Raw genomic sequence first — 14,230 nt, 5'->3', positions numbered from 1 at the left:
CCCCTCAAGTTGTTCTCTGCCTGGGCCCTGGGAGGGTTCTGGAAGCAGCCATGCCTCCACAACTCATGCATTCTGCACTGGGGGGAGTGGCACTATGTGTATACTGCCAGGCCCTTTGCCTGCTCCCTGTGTTATGCACTGTGTGTGGAATGGCTGAGGAGGGCTGTGACAGAAGGGGACAGACTTGAGGTAGTACCAGGCAGTGACTGTCAAGGTCCCCTGAGCCAGAGTAGACCCTTTTTTGACATATTTTGTCCCCCAAGCCCTGGCTTGCTAGGCTTGTGATGGGAAAGGCAGCACAGATAATGCCTTCTGGTTCATTCTTCCACTGTCTTGACAGCACCAGGCTTCCACCACCCATACTCACCTCCTTATCAAAAGGTTGTACGCCACACCTTGATGATCTATCCAGAAGAGCCAGAAGAGGGTGTTTTTTTTTTTTCCATTCTTTAAAACATGGCCTATTTTTAAATTTTTCCAAATCTTTAAGTTCTGCTCCCCTTCTGATTATCAATCCCACTTATAATTCTTTTTTTATTTTTCTCTTTTCAGATTGTATAATAAGCAGCCAAAAGAAGCAATGCCTTACCCTCAACACTTTGCTGAATATTTAATCTATAGCATAGGGGCACACACCTATAATGCCAGCAGTTTGGGAGGCTGAGGCAGGAGAATTGTGAGTTCAAAGCCAGACTCAGCAACTTAGCAAGACTCTGTCTCAAAATTAAAAAAAAAAAAAAAAAAAAAGGGGTTGGGGATGTGGCTCAGTGGTTAAGAGCCCTTGGGTTCGATTCCCAGTACAAAAAAAAAAAAAAGGATTTCTTCTGCCAAATACCTTATGTCACTGTTCCTAAATTCCTCCTTCCATAAATCTCTAAGGCCATGAACACAATATAATCAAATTCTTGGCCACTTTGAAACAAAAAATGGCCTTTCCTATAGTTTCTAATATCAAGTTCCTGGCTTCAATCTGGGACCTCATCAGAATGGCCTTTACTACCTAATTCTACCAACATTTTGATCACGCTGCTCAGATAACTCTAAGCAGACTGAGGCTTTCTCCACAGCTCTCTTCTGGGCCTTCTCCAGAACCATTCTTTACTGTCCACTCATGGCAATACAGTCTTTTGCTAATGTATTTCTCTAAACTTAGCTAACCTCTGCCCACCAAAAGTTACAAAGCCTCTAGCAGAGTTTCAGATATTTATTATGACAGCACCCCATTTCTCCTATCTGCTATAATAAAATACTTTACTATGTAATTTACAAAATAATACAAACTTATTTGTCACAGTTCTGGAGAAGAGGAAGTCCAGCATATTCAATGTCTGGGGAAGACACAGTTCTTCACAGAATGCACCTGCTTGCTGGGTCCTTATGTGACAGAGGGGGCTGGGGTGTTCCCTTCAATCTCTTTCCAAGGGCACAAATTCCATTCATGAACACAGAGCCCTTGAGACTTGGCCGCTACACAGTGGTTCCACCTCTTAACATCACCACAACAGGGATTATTAGGCTTCAAAATGAATTTTGAAGGGAGATGTTCAGAACATCGGGGTTCTCCCACAATTAGGAAACCAGAGAGAAAGTCTGGAGGGAGACAAATCAAAGCCAATTTTCTTTTGCCAAATCTCTTCTGCTCCTTCTGCCCTTTGCTGTGTTGATCCTGATGTTTATGGTAACTGAGTTAACAGTACACTTGACTACTTACCATTGTCAGAACTGAACTGTGTAAGAGTTTACATGCACACATGTTCAAACTGACAAAGGAAGAAAAGAGGAATTCTAATTTGAATCAAAGCAGTATTAAAATACTTAAAAAAAAAGTCTCTCAGAAGATTATTGTAAGGGTCAGACTCCTAAAAATCTGACTACATTGAATTTTAGTGAATGTCTTATTTATCTCCTTTATCTCATTTTACCTACTGTAGTGGCTGGGGAAGGGTACTGCTTAACAAATGTTTGAAAATATACCCTGAGCTACCTTGTAATGGGGACACTTAAATAAGTGAGCTTTAGTCTCACTTATTTAGTCATTTGGAGCTAGATTACATTCTTCACATACTTACAGTAAATTGTGTTTTATCTTTAGCTGGAATTCTGCAGATGATTAACAGTCCTCAACTGACCAAAGAAAATATCATGTCTATAATGTCTTAAAGATTTCTAAAATCATTATGTTTGTTTGTTTGTTTGGGTACTGATGATTGAATCCAGGGGTGCTCTACTGTTGAGCTATGTCTACAGCCCTTTTTATTTTGAGTGCCGGTCTCCCTAAGTTGGTGAAGGTTTCACTAAAATGCTAAGGCTGGCCTTAAAATCATGATTTTACTGCCTCAGGCTCCCAAATCTCTGGGATTACAGAGTTGCTAGAATTATAAGTATACCACCACACCCAGCACCATTAAGTATGTTAAAAGATATGTTTGTATAATTAACTTTGCATTAAACACTGTCCACTGTGCTACATATTATGTAATTTACTTTTTTTGCTCTATAGAAGAAAAGATGTACATACTGACAATGAAGAATTATTCTTCAAATGTATAATAACTATAATAATCTATGGTGGGGAGAGGCCATTTAAATTAGGTATAGTTTTGGAGCATTGAATACATGCATCTCTGTTTATAAATATGGTTTCCTGAAAGTGTTATATACTTAAAGCTCTAGCAGAATTAACAAATACCGTTAGAGAAATAGTTAAATATTTCCTATTTTTCATATATTATTTCTATTGTGAAAGATGAAAATGAATTGATGTGTTATTTTTCCCCAATTGTCATTTCAAATTCAAAGCTCCAGATATGGATTAAAATACTGGTTAAACATTCAAATTATGAGACTATCTAGTTAAGGAAAAATTTAAAAAGATTGTAAGAAAAACAAAAAAGAATAAAGATATCAAACACAACAGATTTCAAATCAATTTAAACAACTAAAGCCAAGAGAAGGCTCACACAGGGAGCAAAGGCTTAATATTACACATCCACAGATTCCATTATGTGAAAATGCAACATGGAAGAACACAATGCCTTTTTGTCAAGATATAATAAGTTACATTCAGATTAAAACAAAATGTTTTTAAAAAGTGAAAGAGGTGACTGAAATTAACTGGAATATTTGATCAAATTTCTTCAGTATAATTATCTTTTTTTTTTTTTTTTGGTACCGGAGATTGAACTCAGGGGCACTCAACCAAGAATCATGTCCCCAGCCCCATTTTGTATTTTATTTAGAGAGAGGTTCCCACTAAGTTGCTTAGTGCCTCTCTTGCTGGACTGGCTTTGAACTCGCGGTCCTCCTGCCTCAGCCTCCAAAGCCACTGGGATTACAGGTGTGTGCTACCACACCCAGCTTACAATTATATTTTAAGTTAGTCTTTCCTAAGCAAAGTTTCAATTCAAACAAAGACTGATGAATTTCTTACCATTTGGGGTCCAACATTCACATTTATTGGTCCTAAGGTTTTTGGTAAAATTTTTGTTGGTGAGTTGGCGCTGGAAACTGGAAATGCAACAAATGATATGTTACCTGAAATGATATCAAAACATTAAGTCAGTCTTGCAACATCAAATCCACTGCTATCCATAAACAGCCTCAGTGGTGAGCCACTTTACTTAAGTAATTTAAAATTACCTTAAGAGCATATTATAAACAAGAAGACTTACTGGAAACCCATAGTATTGTTATAATGAATATATTAGTTCTGATGAATAACTAATCAGTTATGTTTTACAGAAAATCTATAAAATAAATAGTTCCAGTCTATTGGATTTTTAGTCTTTTAGAGGAAAGAAATACTTCGAACACATTAGTACAAATCATAGTTCATACTGAAAGTTGAGAGATCTTTAGCAGACTCAGAGAATAAAAAAAGTATGACGTATGAAAAGTAAAATAAAGATTCAAATTCCTTTATAGTAAAAACATTTATACCAGAAGAGCATATATTTTCAAAATGTCAAATTGGTAGCTTCCCCACACACACACTTTCATAACAGTAAAGAAAAAAGTCAGGCACAGTGGCACAAGCCTGCTATCTGAGCTACTCAGGAGCCTGAGGCAGTAAGATTCCAAGTTCAAGGTCATCCTGGGTAATTTAGCAAGACTGTCTCAAAACACAAAGGGCAGGGAATATTAGCTCAGTAGTAGAAAGCCCCAGGGTTCAATTTCCAATACCTCAAGTAAAAGCAAAATATATTTTTTAAAAATGATGCTAATTATTGATGCTGCAAACAGTAAAATCTATATTTTCAAGCGATTTCAACACTTTACATTTCAAATTAATATAGCAAAGTAGTAGCAAAAAAAAAAATCCCCAAAGTGAAAAGCCAATTTTCTAAACTACAATATCAAATACTAAACTCCTCTGGACAAACTTTAGTTTATCAGTTTTTCTTCTAGAAGATGCCAGTGTAACTGAAGAAAAGGAGCTCACCCGGGAAGTAACCGAAAGAGGACAACACTGAAACCGGGGGAAATGAGCGCTTAGAACAGAACTAGAAAGACATGGTCTTCTCAGTCTCTTCCTAAGATGGCCATGTCCTTACTTTTCCAAAGCTTGACCACACTCCTTAATCTCCTTTTTCACCTTGTAACTCTCAGCAGATTCCTATACCTCCCATAGGAAGGAAATCAGGCCATCAGGCAAAATTACTGCTTGTAATTTATTATTAGTAGTAGTATTCTATTTCTCTCTGAATGGAAATGTCTCTTGTTCTCATAGAAATGAGGTCTTCTCTCTCTCTGTTCTATGCTTTATACTGATGGGTGTGACTTCACCCATCAAGGTTGCACTCTATCATGAATTTTCAACTATTCCATTAGCTCCTTCCTTCCCTTCAGTTTCTCTCTCTCTGTCCATTTGATACTATAGATCATTTCCCTCAAATTTCATATTAAAATACAATTCTTCGGGGCTGAGGATGTGGCTCAAGCGGTAGCGTGCTCGCCTGGCATGCGTGCGGCCCGGGTTCGATCCTCAGCACCACATACAAAGAAAGATGTTGTGTCTGCCAAAAAATAAATTCTTCATCTTTCTCATGTCCAATCAGCAAGGCTTAGTACTCAAATCTGCCTCTCCTTCAGGTTCTCACTGATACATGACTGAGCAGTGGCATATTATCTTCATCTATACAGTGATGCAATTGAGAAAACAACCTTCACTCAACCCCTTCTTCTTTCAAATGACCACCACATTCTATTTATTATCTCCTTACTCTGGTTCCTTTATGCTACTGGAACTTGTTTAATCTGGAACTTCATAGTATATGGTTTGGATATAGCAACCCTCCAACACAGTGGTTCACAAACCCTGGCTGTGATCCCACTAGACAAGCAATAACCAATGCCTATGCCCGGGATCTGAGGTGAACTTGGGCATGAAACTGGTAAAGTTCTCCAGATGATTCCAACGTACAGTCAGGGCTGAGCACCAATGCTCTCATTGGATATCCTACCTCAAGCAGTCTTCCTTACCACCCAACACATCTCTTAACAAGCCAGTCTTTTAACTGGCAAAACTGTTCTGATACTCTACTAACTCAAGGTCTTCAAAGACTCTACACTTCCTAAATACCTCTAAAGGCTCCTAAAAATGACACAAAAGCTCCAATCAAGGATTTCAGCCCTGTCTCTTTCCCAGTTTCACCTTCAGCTACTCCCTTCACATGCACCCTGCACTTCAATCAGATCAAACACTGTGCAATTCCACCAAGGCCCCCAGAAAACCTCCTAGCTTTAGAGTAAAACTTTCCCTCTGCTGGGAAGACCCTTTCTGCTAGTCAATAACTGTGAGCACTTCAAGCTAAATATACAACTGTCCCTTGATATCTGTGGGGGCGAAAGGCTCCAGGACCCCCACCTCCACCCCATGGATACCAAAATCTATGGTGCTCAAGTCCCTTTTATAAAAAGGCACAGTAATTGCATTTAACCTGCCTGTACCCTCCTGTATATATTAAATCATCTCTCAATCATGCACAATGCCTAATACAACGGAAATGCTATGCAAATGCTTGTTGTACTATATTATAGAGGAAATGATGGCAATTTTAAAAGGTCTGTACATATTCAGTATAGACCTTTTTATTTTTTCCAAATATTTTCAGTTCATGGTTAGTTGAACCTATGGATACAGAGGATCGACTATATTCCATATCATTTTCTGGGAGATTATTATGTCTGTTCCACAGTCTGTTCCAGAGGCTTCCTGGCTTCCAACACACACACACACACACACACACACACACACACACGCATAAAATTTTAAAAAATTAAAAATTCATATAAATATATATAATATGTATAAATGTCAATGCTTAAGACAACAGCGTGAAATAGATTCTATAAGAGAGGTTGAGAGACGTTAGATCATTTGTTACAAGATCCCACAACTTGTGAACATCATGGTTCCACCTCAAAACTCCATCTCCACCTTCTCCTTAAAAGCTGTCCTCAGCCTCTGTGGCCTAGGTCCTGGATGTCCCTCTTCAGGCTTCTCATAAAACCTACTGCTTATCTGCAGATCTCCTGTCAGTGGGCTAGGTCTCTAAGCTTGGTATCCCAGCACCTAGTTTAGTCCCTCACACAAAATAGGTGCATAAAAGTTTAAAAACTATTTGATCAGCATAGTTTGGAATGATTACCTTTCCTAATCTGGATGCCAAAATTCTTGTAATGCTGTCCACATCAAACACTTTGATGTTTTTCTCAATAGAAATCATAACTCGGAGTTTGAAATCAACTAAAATGCTACGTCCTTAATTTTATTTTAAAAACATGACTGAATACCTGGTATTATCAAATAAAAATTCCCTGTAGTGTAACTGTGCAACCGAATTTTTTTTTCATAAAAAGTGTATCTTATCATTTGCTAAAGATTTTTAAGGTTATTATTAAAACTCCCCCAAAAATGGTATTCATCTGTTGAGGAACCCACATAAGTGGAAAATAATAATCTGTGAGTCTGGGGGGAGTAACTGCAGTTATGGCATTGAGAGACATGAGCCCCAAACTTGATTCCAGGCAGATCCACCACAGATCCCTGTAGGGAAGAATAAAGCCCTGAAAAGGTGTAGCCCTCAGCTGCTAGTTTTTAAGTGAATCTACTGCTGCTGAGTGTTTAAGATGAGATCATCTCTGCTACACTACGTCAGAAGCAAAAGTAAAAACTTGCAAAAAGAATGAAGAAGAAACACAAAAAAATAAGTAAGGTTAGGGAACACACTGATCCTACTTAAATCGACACTAAAAGAAAACAAAGACTATAAATTTTTAGATAAAATAAAAAGCATTAAATCCAGAACTGAAAAGGAAAAGTATTAGTCCAGTTAATACCAAAAGAATTTAGAGAAAACTTAACAAATTTGACAAACTGATTCTAAAGCATATGTGAAAGAGCAAAGGCAGAGAACAGCCAAGGAAAATTTTTAAAGGAATAATGGGGCAGAGATGAACTTCAGCCAACCAGATCTCAAAAGGATTACAAAGTTACAGTAATTGAAATAATGTGGTATTGTCAAAGCAGATAAAGGAATTGACAAAACAAACTGAAGTCCAGATATTACTTCATTTACATATGAAAAATTTGTATGTAGTAAATTAGTATCTCAAACTGATGAAGAAAGAGCAAATTACTAGGACAAGTATTGTCCATGTGGACAAAAGAAACTTCAGGTTTCAGTTTCTCACCTTGTACAAAAATAATTTTATTTTAATAAAAATATCAAAAGCCATAAAAGCATTTGAAGAAAGACATATAGTATTTTTATAATTTGGGGATAAGGATGTTATAGAATTTAGAAATAGTAAAAGATTGATATATTGATCACTTTAAAACAAAAGTTTTGCCAGGCTAAGTGTACTTCCAGAGGCTCAAGAGGCTGAGGCAGAAGGATTGTGAGTTCAAAGCCAGCCTTAGCAAAAGAAAGGCAGTAAGGGCTGGGGTTGCAGCTCAGTGGTAGTGTGCTTGCCTAGAATGTGTGAGGCACTGGGTTCAATCCTCAGTACCACATATAAAAATCAACAAATAAAATAAAGGTATAAAAATACAATAACATTATTAAAAAAAAAAAAAAAGCAAGGCACTAAGCAACTCAATGAGACCCTATCTCTAAATAAAATACAAAATTAGGCTGGAGATGTGACTCAGTGGTCGAGCATCCCTGAGTTCAATCCCTGGTTCCCAAAAAATAAAAAGTTTTCTATACAGCAAAGACCCAACAGACTTCAATAAAGATAGTCAAGCTGGTAAAGAAATTTGCAATTCATATATCATTACTATCCTTTAAAAATTATCATTATCCTTTAAAAAATTATTTAACCTCTCCTTATAAATCAGTAAGAAAAAGACAATAATCCAACATGAGAATATCTCAGTACACAAAGAAATACAGCACCAGCGACGGCATAAGAGGTGCTCAACTTTACTCAGAAGGACACATTTAAATAGGTAACAAACACCCAGTCACCTGAAACTTCAGCCTCTTACAAGAGGTCAACCAAATCAAGTTCAAACAATTTTTCCTAATGTACTTGGCCTTAATTCATAACCCCTTTGCAGCAGAAACCTGACACTGCCCCAAAACTAATTCCTGGCACTTGGTATATTTATTAAAAACAAAAATTTTAAGAGTTGCCTGGATTTTAGTTCTGAAATTTTCCTTAATTAACTAAATGAGATCAACCACCTGGGGAGTGACTAAAAAACACGCCAAATCTCAACACAGGCATACAACTTGGCTCAAATTCTATTTCAATTTCTTGAGTATCTGGAATCTTTTTGTTTTCCATTAAAATTATCTAGACGCCAAAGAGTTCTTTCTCTCAAAAATGTTTAAAAGGTTCAAGTTATAATTTATCACCTTGACTATGTCCTAAAATAAAACAATTCAGTAAATAATTCTGTCTGTATAATGCCAGTATAAATTACTCTTTCACAGCACTGACTTTCTGAAAAAGATGATGATGATGATGATGATGATGATTTGCCTTAATTAGGGCTAGGAAAAACCTTCAGCCAAACCTTTATCACATCCTCCTAAAGTAACTAAGTTAGTAACTCAATGTAGGTAAGAATATGCTTTTTGATGGGCTCATAAATCTCTCAAATTAGAAATAGTGGGCTGTCCCATATGTACAGGTCCAGCTTCACAGCACAAGCTAACTCACAGCCCCAAATAACAGTTTAAAGTCATCTAGACTGTGGTAGTATGTTCGTCAAACTCACAGAGCTCTGGGCTATCAATTCTACTGTGTGTAAATTATATCTTAATTTTTTAAATGATGAAAAAAGTGACCTTGGTAAATTCATATCTATCAGTAAGATACCGATTACAGATTATGCCATCCTCTTGTTTTTCCTCGTCCGTTATCTCAGCTGGTACTTTGTAAATAAACAGTTCATTTACTTGTCTAAATTACATCTCTCATTACAGTCACTATTATTGTATTTTATTTAGTATATATTTATCTTATTCTTTATATTTACTTTTTGGTACCAGGATTGAACCCAGGGGTACTTAACAACTAAGTCACATCCTGAACCCTTTTAATTTTTTATTTTGAAATAGGGTCTTGCTAAGTTGCTGAAGGTCTCAATAAACTGGTGAGGCTGGCCTGGAAGCAATCATCCTGCCTCAGCCTTCCCAGTCACTGGGATTACAGGTGTGTCCCTTTCAAAAGTTTTCTGTATCACTGCAACCTTTCTCCCTCTGATACAAAATTCTCATTAACACATAAAACATGGATTATTTCTTTCATCTCAAAAAACAAAACTTTTCTTGACCATGCATAGTGCTCCAATTACCAACTCATTCTTACTGCTCTCTACAATGAAACTACTCACAAAATGACATTCGTGACATTTCCACTTCTCCACTTCTAAGTTTCTCTTGAATCCCCTCCCATTTCCCTCTATAATTCCACTGAATAAGCTCTTGTCAAGATCATCCCCATGTTGCTGGACCTAATGGTCAAGTCTCAGCTTTTACCTTGATCACATTCTCTATTTGGCATGCAAGCCACCATCCCCTCTTGGTTCTCCTGCTAACCCACTGGCTCTGTTTGTTCTCATCTTGGTTTCTGGCTCCTCTTCTCCATTCAGGGATCCTTAAGTCCAGTCTTCCAACCTTTCCTGTCAAACTTTCCTCACTGGATGAGATCATCTACATCTCAGGGTTTTAGATACACTGAAAACTCTCATATATTTCTCTGGAGTAAACCTCCATCCTGAACTTCAGATTCACATATCCAGTTGTCTTCTCATATTTGCATTTTGAGGTCAAAAGATACCTCTAATTTAACACATCCAAAATCTAGCCCTTAAACACCCCTCTACTCCCACCCCACACACAGTCCATTCAGAAACTGTTTTCTTCCACCTCTCTCCTCTTCTCAGGAAACATCAACTCTGTTCTTTGTTCATATCAAAAAGATCATGTTTCCTCCTCTTTCTCTCATATCCCACATTCAAACCATTAATGAATCCTGTTGGCTCTATCTTTAAAACACACCTTGAGCACACCATTTCCCTCAGACTCCATACTACCACTCTGGTCAAAGGCTCTGGGTAAACTATTGCAATAACTCCCTGATTCACCTCCTGCTTGTGCACATTCTCACCCACAACTCTTGTTTCCATGCTAATACAGTAGTCACTGGACACATAAGACTACCGTGCACTTGAAATGCAGTTAGTGTAACTGAAGAACCTAAATTTTAAATTTATTTAATTTTATTACTTTAAATTTTAAGACTAAAGCAAAAGTATTTTTCCACTAAACACAACTTACCTGTTTTGGTAGTATTACATTTCACTTCATTGTTGAAGATTTAGTCATCTAAATTGTGATGTGCTCTAAGTGTAAAATATACATCAGATTTTGAAGACAAGACAAAAAAACTATATATAAAACTATAATAATTACTATCAGTAATAACATTAATATTAATAAAAATAATGTAGCACTAACAATAACGAATAACATTAATAATGTTTACATAGATTTCTTGTTAAATGATAATGTCTTGGGAAAATGGCTTGGCAAATGTTTGGGTCAATCAGAATCTATTCTTCTCAAAATGAAAAATAAAAAGGGCTGGGGATATAGTTCCAGGTAAAGTGCCCCTGGGATAAATGCCCAGGACCAAAAAATAAAATAATAATAATAATCTATCCTTAAAATTAATTTTATGTGTACCTTTTTACTTTTCAAAATGTGACTACAAAAAAATTTAGAATTATGGGCTGGGTGTGGTGGTGCATGCCTGTAATCCCAGCAACTCAGGAGGCTGGGGCAGAAGGATTCCAGGTTCAAGCCTCAGCAATTTAGCAAGACAAAGTTCAGCAACTCAGCAAGACCCAGTCTCAAAATAAAAAATTAAAAAAGGACTAGGATTGTAGCTCAGTAAAAGTACCCCTGGATTCAATCCCCAATGCAACAAAGGAAGAAAATAAAACAAAGAGGGAGATAGAGAGAGAGGAAGAGGAGAAGAGGGGAGGGAAAGGAAAAGAAAACAAAATTTGGAACTATATCAGTGGCTCACATTATCCTACTGAACAGTACTGTTCACCCTCAATGCGGCAACCAAGAGTGACCCTACCTGGGCTGGGGCTGGGCTCAGCCGTGGAGTGCTTGCCTCCCACACGTGAGGCACTGGGTTTGATCCTCAGCACCACATAAAAATTAATAAATAAAATAAAGGTATAGTGTCCCTCTACAACTAAAAAATAAATAAAAATAAAAAAGAGTGATCCTCCCTATGGCTTCACAACTCAGTCAGCATAAGTCTTTATAATGGTTTACAAAGCCCCGTGTCATCTGTAGGCCTCCTTTCTAACCCTGTCACCTGTCAATTTCCCCTATGTCCTTCAGGTTTCCTCTCCAGACCCTACATGCCTTATTGCTACTTCAAGAATCGGCTCAGTTGTCAAGACACCAGAGATGTCTGACCACCCTATAATGAGCCCTTCCTAATTTACAAAGCTTTATTTTTCATCACACCACTTACTGCTGTATGATAAGTTATATATTTATATTTACTTGCTCATATAATTATTATCTGCCTATGACCCAGTCATTCTCACAATGTTAAAAATTTCACAAGGTCATGGACCTTCTTGTCATCTCATTTACTGCTTTGACTCCAGCATTTGCCTAGCATATAGCAGAGCCCAATGTGTACTTCTGAATGAATGAATGAATACATTAATGTCTGTGTGTAAGCATATGATACAAACTCAAGAAACCAGAGTGTACAGTGAAAACTAAGTCTTCCATTCCCAACCACCACCAACCCTTTCCCGCCTTATTAAGAGCTACTGGTGGGCTGGGATTGTGGCCCAGTGGTAGAGCGCTTGTCTGGCACAAGTGAAGTATTGGGTTCTATCCTTAGTACCACATAATAAATAAAATGAAGTTATGATGTCCACCTACAATTAAAAATATTTTTAAAAAAGAGCTACTGGGGGCTGAGATTGTGGCTCAGCGGTAGAGCACTTGCCTAGCACGTGTGAGGCCCTGGGTTCGATTCTCAGCACTACATAAAAATAAATAAATAAAATAAAGATATTGTGTCCAACTACAACTAAAAAATAAATATAAAAAAAAAAGAGCTACTGGTGTCAGTTCATATATAAGCTTCCAGAAATACTCCAGGTACACACAAACATATGTCCAAAGACACCCTTTTTCTTTTTTTGGTAGAGAGGAGTACTGGGATTTAACCCAGATATGCTTTATCACAGAGCCACATCCACAACTCTTTTTCTTCTTTCTTTTTTTGAGGTAGGGTGTCATTAAGTTGCTTAAGGCCACACTAAGTCGCTAAAGTTGGCCTCGATGAGATCCTCGTGTCTCAGCCTCCCCAGCCACTGGGATTATAGGCGTGCACCATCACACCCAGCAAAAATATCCTCCTTTTTTCCACACACATGGCTGAATACTATATAAATTCACACGTTGCTTTTCTTGCAATACTGTGTATCATAGATGTCTTTCCATATCTGTACACATATTACTGCCTCATTATTTATTCAGATAATAGATAGTATTCTCTTAGTTCTATTAGTTTACTTACTGAACCCTTCGTAATTAAAAGTTTTTAATACTAAGGAAACTGCTGGAGTGACATACACGTCTTTATCCACATTAGTTACACCAACTGGTTGTACCAATTTACCCTCCTTTTAGAAATGGATGACAGTGTCCATTTCCACACATCCTCATCAATTTAGCATATTATCATACATTTGGGGGGTTAATTTTTGTGTTAAAAAATTATACATCTGGGTCTTATGCATCAGTTGATTTAGCTACACCTGTGGCAAATATTTTTCCCAATAATATATAATTCTTTGCATATTTTATTAGAAAGTAGTCAATTTTATAAATATTTTTGTTTGTGACCTTTGTGTCAAACTTAAAAAGGGAGATGTTTAATATAAAAACAAAGGAGGTCAGAGCAACTGCAGGCTTATTTATTTATTTTTGCTCCCCAACCTAGAAGCGCATATTATATTAGGACTTTTTTTTTTTTTTTTGGTACCAGGGCACTCAACCATGGAGTCATATCTCCAGTCCTATTTTGTATTTAGAGACAGGGTCTCATTGAATTGCTTAACACCTCACTTTTTCTGAGGCTGGCTTTGAATTCACAATCCTTCGTCAATCCTTGGGTCCCAGTCTTCCAAGGCTCTGGGATTACAGACGTACGCCACCTTGCCCGGCTCAGGACATGTTTTATTTTACTTTGAGGGTTTTTTTTATTTCTAGTGGTAAATACTATTTTTACAAATTATCATTAGTTAGTACACACACTAAGATTTATTAAGCATCCCCTATGTTTTCTTATAATATTTTAATGCTTCACTTAATATTGTAAATCCTTGTCATGGAATTTACTCCCCAGTCTAGGGACTGAACCCAGGAGTGCACAATTACTGCTACATCCCTAGCCCTTTTAATTTTTTAATTTGGTTTTCTCTAAGTTGCCCAGGCAGCCTCAAAAATTTGTAGTCCTCCTGCCTCAGCCTCTCAAGTAGCTGGGATTACAGGCTGGCTTATAATTGGTCATTTCTGATGAATAATTGACTCCCCATGCTGATATGAAATGCTCCTTGAGTTTACTTATTTGGATCAATTTATTGATTTTCTATTTAGCTCCACTCATCTGCCTAATTCATATGCCAGTACCACTTGGTTTTATTTCATTCATTATTAACATA

The 14,230-nt window shown here is 37.1% G+C and overlaps 1 protein-coding gene across 10 annotated transcripts in view; it reads right to left on the bottom strand.

Annotated features, from left to right (window-relative positions):
• The window catches only part of Tfdp2 (transcription factor Dp-2), a 164,528-nt gene that overhangs the window by 54,182 nt on the left and 96,116 nt on the right, over nt 1-14,230 (bottom strand). For 9 of the 10 annotated variants that reach the window (XM_076868871.2, XM_076868877.2, XM_076868878.2 and 6 more), the window contains one exon: nt 3,431-3,534. In XM_076868871.2, coding sequence (XP_076724986.1) covers nt 3,431-3,534 — 104 coding nt within the window. Of the gene's footprint in view, nt 1-3,430; nt 3,535-10,796; nt 10,862-14,230 lie in introns of all 10 variants that reach the window. The other variant, XM_076868881.2, reaches the window with a different exon arrangement.

This window comes from Callospermophilus lateralis, chromosome 10, assembly GCF_048772815.1.
Source record: "Callospermophilus lateralis isolate mCalLat2 chromosome 10, mCalLat2.hap1, whole genome shotgun sequence".
NCBI classification, from domain to species: Eukaryota; Metazoa; Chordata; class Mammalia; order Rodentia; family Sciuridae; genus Callospermophilus; species Callospermophilus lateralis.
Note: the sequence above shows the minus strand (reverse complement) of the source record. Positions and strands in the feature narration are given on the sequence as shown.